We start from the raw sequence: 6,367 nt of genomic DNA, 5'->3' as shown, positions 1-6,367 counted from the left end.
CTACCAATTTGTACCAAACTCGGTATTTTTATTGTGCTTGCCACATAAAAGAAAACCGTTGAAAATTATTGGAATGGGACTAAAATTACGGCCGCTTTTCATATAACGGTAAATTTCAGAGATGCTTGAAACTTCAATAATTTGAAATTTAAGGACACCAATTTACTCAAAATTGATACACCCCGGCTTACCATCTAGCGGTAGCTTTCGGAAAGGTGAAAAACATATATTTGATACGTGCGCCGGGTATTTAACGTTCGGCTCCGCCCGAACTTAGACTTTCTTACTTGTTTGTTTTGTAATTATTTTCAATTTCTGTATAAACAAGTTTAGATATAAATTTCGATTCTATATTCTGCCTTATCATGAATATTTGGTAATAAATTTCACTGGAAAATTTGGCAATTGTTTTGCGATTTTATATGTGCGAGTATAAATTATTTCACAGGTGAATACGTTATACGTTAGTGTGAACATGATTCGAAGTGAATTACTCCGCTTGGTGAATATTCAACATACGATAGGTGAACTGCAAAAGCGAAGTGTGAACGACTTGTTTTCATATTGGCACAAGGTGCTGGCTCATAACTTGGATCATATATGAGTCCTAAAGGATTCATATAAGAGTAAACAAGTTTTTGCTTTTAAAACTCATATTTCTTACCTACCTAGAACTCCTTTCGGACTCATACATTCTGAACGCTCAGAATATGTTTGCGCGGAAATGAAAGAGGTATTATTTTTTAGTAAAATTTCACATATGTATTTGTACATATGTAAATAAATATGTATATATTCGCTCATTTGCTGCAAGAGTGTCATCATCCAAAAAGCCAACAACTCGAGAATAACTGCCTAATAGTAAACAGTTTACATATCGCTACCTTAATTCGCAAAGGCCCTAACCAACACTTTTGTCGAAACTGCGTTTTCACTATTTTGGGTACGATAGTTATGTTTAAATACTTTTCATGAAAAAAATTCAAGGTGTAAGTAACAAAAACAGCGGAGTTACATGCCACTTTTTAAAAAGCTCTACCTTTTTTTGATATCATTTTTATAATGTTTTTTGCTTCTGTAAAATAAAAAAAATTGTTATTTTTCGATTTTCACACTCTTGCAGCAAATTAGCAATATGTGCATACTAATTTCATTGCATCATTGTTGCTGATTACGTTGAATTTTTGCAAGTGGAGTATAACACACCAGCCCGCCTAATCGATGATTGAGCATAACTTTATCGGTTGCACGTTTTCGCAAAACTTACGATTAGCAACAAAATAAGTGCGTTTTCTGATAAGATAAAATTAGGTTTGATTTGTTTCTACCCGAAACAACCATAAAATATATGCATATAAGTACATATATATGTATGTACGAGTACTAGAGGTCTGCAATGGAAGACATTTTGCTTCGCAGGCAAATTTTCCAGCAATTAAATCTGCTCTAACTCTTACTTGAATAAACACACTGAAGGGAAGTGAAGACATTGAAAACTCAGTAAGTAAATAAGTGGAGTACTCAGACAAGATGAGCAACAAAAAAAATAGGCTGGTACCTTGCTATGAAGCTTCCGTAGGCTAGATGTACCTTCAGGTGCAAACAAACTGATATTTTTTCCTTTTAGAACAAAAAAAAAAATAAACTAAACACAAAACGACTGATGAATGATGTTCTGGAAAAATATCTAGAATTAAAAAAAGAAATATCCCAAAAGATCTCGAAATTCGCCGTAGAATCTCGACACATGCCGAAAATTACTAAAACTAAAAAACTGACTAAACAATGAACAGAACGGAAAATTCCACCAAAAATTTCTTTCCAACCCGAATTTGACAGGGTAGAAATTCCTTTAAGCAAGCATCAAAAAGATAACCATTAACATTCGTTTAAAACCATCAATACAAAATAAAATTTCACGTGCCGAGACATGCAAATAGCAATAGTCCCGAAACACAGATTTGTGGAAAGAGAGGGTCGCCGGGTAACCTCGCCGAGTTACGCGAAGTTTTAATTTTCTGCATGCAGACCTCTAATACATACGAGTACTTAAGTATTTGAATGTTTATGTCTAGATAAGTTTCAAACCTTTTTTGGCCATTTAAGCTAACTATTTGTCTATCGCAAATAATCAGCATTTAGTTATTGTGCTAATTTTGTATATTGCAAACTCATTCCAGGCGTGCGCATCATTATTGACATCTTTTTCGATCAGGAACACCAGCCGGCCTCGGCCACCGATGTAGTGGGCAGCCGCGTTGAGACGGATCTACCACACAGCCGAATACTCAACGAATTTCAGCAACAAGCAGCGGCTGCACAAATAGCTCGTAACTGAATATACCCAATTACCCATCAAATGGAACTCTATTCTTTCTTGAATGAAAATTAATTGCGCCGAAGTCATCAGTCAGTCAAATGACGGAAGCGGCGACTTTTTGTTTGTTGAAGTGAGATACAAAATAGAGTCACCTACTCGCAGTCGGTGACAGCACCAAGAATTAGTGGTCCAAATCATTTATTTTATTATATATTTTGACATGTTTTAAATCACCAGGCGTTATTGTATTTTTGTGTGACATATTTCGTATGCTTTGAATTTATTTCTTAACACTTTTTATCGATTTATGCGGTTACTGTGTGCAGTTTCTGTGGGTAAACACAGAATTTTCTCGAATTTGAGCAGCAATAATACCAATAATCCAAACAAGTACTTGAAAATAGGTAAATTTCTGATATATTCGAAATCCAAAAAAGAAATAAAAAAAAATTGCAAAACTCTCAAATAAACAACATAAACCCTGCCCTTGATGTGGGTGGTTGATGCGGTTATATTTTTTATACGAAAACTGCAATGTTTACTTCCATAAATTTAAATATAAACTGAAATACGTTTGACACGATCCCAAAGCTTTGTTTCTTAATATTTATTTGTAATCGAAAATATAATGACCCTAGACCAGTAGAGAACACGCTTGGCGTGGCTCATTTACTGTTTAATGCCCAGCGATTTTCATTCTAACTCCACCGGTTTTGCTATCAAAATTTCGCTTGCAATTGAGCTGTACGCGCCTAGTCATTACAAAATTGCTAATAATGTTGACCCTACACGCCCCCCAATGACTGCTCATGCCGGTCATCTTTGTTGTTGGCACAGCTGCTGCTTTAACTTGCGTGGTTGATATCCCGTTGCTATGCCACCAGTTGGCAAAGGTGATTTCGAAATTTGAAAAAAAAGATGCAAAGAAGCATTAGCGTTGCTGAGTGAAAGAGTGACAAGCGTGGAAATATAAAAGCGCTGGCTGTCGTGATTTTTTCTAACATCTTTAATGGAAATGTTTACTTTCATACTTGTATATATGTATGTACATATTATGTACGTAGTATGTACATTAGACCGTATCACTCCAATCCAATTTGTTTTAAACGGCTTTGAACTGTATACCACTTTAGCTGTTTTAACATGGTGCCAAAAAATACAATGAGCCCTATCGCAAATTCCATGTGAATAAATTGTTCCCATAATTTAGCGTGCAAAAGAAAAACAAATTGGGAAAAATTGTTTTGATTTTAAATTTTTGAGAGCATTTGTTTATGTGAAATTCGCGATAGAGCCGAATATTTAAACTTCTGAAATATTCTCCTAGTGACTGTTTAAAATCGCTTGGAACAAATTGAATTTTTTTTGGTGATCCGGCTTAATGTACATATATACATATGTGAATGCATTCGAGCGTGACAGTTCGTGACATGAAGAGCGGTTGGTGCAAGGCACTCCACGTATGTTGCAATGAAATGTTGCTAGTGTGTGTTTTCTTTCATTTCGATAGTTGAGGAAAATGAATGAAATCGTGCCACACTAGGACTCGATTTGGGTTTCCCAAAGGCATTTTATACATAAGTAGTTATGTACGATAAATTGTTGTGTAACATTTAGAATTGTGTAAGAGTCTGTGAAATATCCTACCTAATTTATATGTCGTTGCAAGGCTCCAGAAGTGGTGTGCATTGAAAAATATATCGATATTGAAATTAATCTATTAATAATCGACACCTGAGTGGAAGATCGTCCTACCTCGACAGCCAGTTCGAAAACACCCGAACCGAATTCTGAGATAGGGCGTTCTTCTATCAAATTCTGAAGTAGGGCGTTTTCGAATTGGCTCAGTTGTTCATCCCGAGTGCAGACAGGTCCTTCTGCACATAGTCCCTCCTTTTCTGTTCCTGGGCGCCTTTGCTTTCGTTGCGCATCCATGGATGTGGAGTCGAAGGGTCTTTTCACCGGAGAGTCGTCAATTATGCGTACAATATACCAAAGCTAGCGCAATCGCTGTATGTTTATGCGCTTAACTATGTCTATGTCGTTAGAAAGCTCATAAAGTTCGTCTATTCCATCTTCTCCGCAACCCGTCATCCACGCAAATGGAGCAGTAGATCTTGCGTAGAGTAGTTCCCTCGAAAGCATCGTCCACGTTTCTGTGCCATATAGAAGAACCGATATGATGAGAGATTTTTAGAACGTGATTTTTCATCTCCTTTTTATTTGCCTATCGAGCCTAAAGTAGCATCTGTTAGCAAGGGTCATTCTTCGCTTGATCTCCAGACTGACGTTGTTGGTGGTGTTTATGCTGGGTCCTAGGTAGAAAGAGTCCTTCACTACTTCAAAGTTACAGCTGCCAACAGTGACGTGTGTCCCGCAATGCGTGGACTCTTTGTATGTTGCCAGGAGTACGTCCTTTGTCTTGTCTTCATTCACCACCAGACCAACCAGAAATATAAATAGTGATGCAAAAAATTTGTTTATATGTTTATCGTATTCCTTTGCGCTATAAACGCTTCAGGGATTTGGTAGACCATACATTTCTTCTTGCTAATTGGCGACTTGGTCTTTTCATCGCATGCGAATGCTCGCTTAATGAGGGAAGCTGCATCTTTTTGTCTTCGTTCAATGTCAGATCCACTAGCTTTCTTATCTAATTTAGACAAGACGGAACTAGTGACGCGATTATTGAACACAGTAATATACATATACACATGTATATATATCGACATACGCGAAATGTTTTCCCTAGTTCTGCATGGCCTGGAGCGACTTAACTTGTTACGATTTGGAAACAGCTATGTNGCAATATTCCAAATGAATGAATTCAAATGAATGAATTATACATTATTTTTAAGTTCAAATAATCCATTATTATTTTATTGCGAATACATTTAATACAAATTTTGCAAACAATGCGTTGTATTCAATAAAGCAAAAAGCAGTTTGAAATTCACATTCGAATCCCATTAGAGATCAACATTAGAATTCGATTAGGGAATTAATATTTTCTCGAGTCGAGAACTATGTCCCATTTTTGTTGAGATCGCTATGATTCTCGATAGTTTTTCGAGTCGTTCTCTAACGTTTGAGATTGGAGAATGTGGCTAGTTCTCCAATCATTCTCTAATCGATGACTAACCTCAATGTTTGCTGGGTTGTAATAAACCGCTTTGTGCTGGGGCATTCCTACACCGAATTTTCACTTCTATACCTGTCACCTATAGTAGGCGCCGTGATGCCCGAATTCCGAGAACATTGCAGTTTTTACGTGGCGGATCCCAATCCTTCAGGCAAACGTTGGCCACTTCACACTACTAGACACACTCCTGGTATTGCATGGGCAAGGAATTCACTTTTGTTTACATTTAACAATCGTTAGCTCGCCAAAATAAGCGGACTGAGCAGAAAAGTACAACGCTAACGACATTTAACAATTCTCACGCTCAGAAGCTCAGAACTTGAATTTGATTTATGCCGGTCCTACAAAGTTCTGCTCCAAAACTCTCTGTATAGCGGCAATCGGCTACCTCCAAAGGCTCTGGTCGGTATAATAGATATCGTATAACGCATGCCCAGGGTATGCGGACGCGGAGGCGAGAGAAGAAATTGAGCAACTGCAGATGCAATGTGACTTCGAAGCACACACACCTACCTACTCAGATTCTGTTGACCCATTTTCTGGCGCTTACCGCTAATTTGGCTGGCTGCTACCGTTGATCGCTCACTTAATTTTGGATGCTCATAAATCCTTTCTATTTGCGAAACTTCAGATACCAAAGGAGCGTACTTGTGAACTGACAGCGCTCGTTCACTTAAGTGTGTACGTATGTACTGCCTTAATGCGCGGACAAATTGATTCAAATTATATATTTGGTAGAAGCTATTTGGATAAGTAATTTATGGCTTAGGAGAATGAATTTGAAGCACGAGTTGTAGAGTAATTCTGGCTATTACGCCAAAGCAAATTTTTGAAGAGGTGCAACGGTTTAACTAATCGCCTTTTGCTTTATTTTACGATATTTGCATATAATTTCTGATGCATTG

At 37.3% G+C, this 6,367-nt stretch overlaps 1 protein-coding gene across 1 annotated transcript in view; it reads left to right on the top strand.

Moving 5' to 3' along the window:
* The window catches only part of LOC108379935 (uncharacterized), a gene marked incomplete at its 3' end in the record, with an annotated part of 4,312 nt that extends 1,982 nt beyond the window's left edge, over window positions 1-2,330 (top strand). The window contains exon 3 of the mRNA XM_017636303.1: window positions 2,181-2,330. Coding sequence (XP_017491792.1) covers window positions 2,181-2,330 — 150 coding nt within the window. The remainder of the gene's footprint in view (window positions 1-2,180) is intronic.
* Window positions 2,331-6,367: the final 4,037 nt, after the last annotated feature.

The sequence above is a fragment of the Rhagoletis zephyria genome, unplaced genomic scaffold (genome assembly GCF_001687245.7).
Source record: "Rhagoletis zephyria isolate East Lansing unplaced genomic scaffold, Rhagoletis_zephyria_1.1 Rzeph_scaffold_17739, whole genome shotgun sequence".
Classification (NCBI taxonomy): Eukaryota; Metazoa; Arthropoda; class Insecta; order Diptera; family Tephritidae; genus Rhagoletis; species Rhagoletis zephyria.
This window is presented reverse-complemented; position numbering and strand designations above follow the sequence as displayed.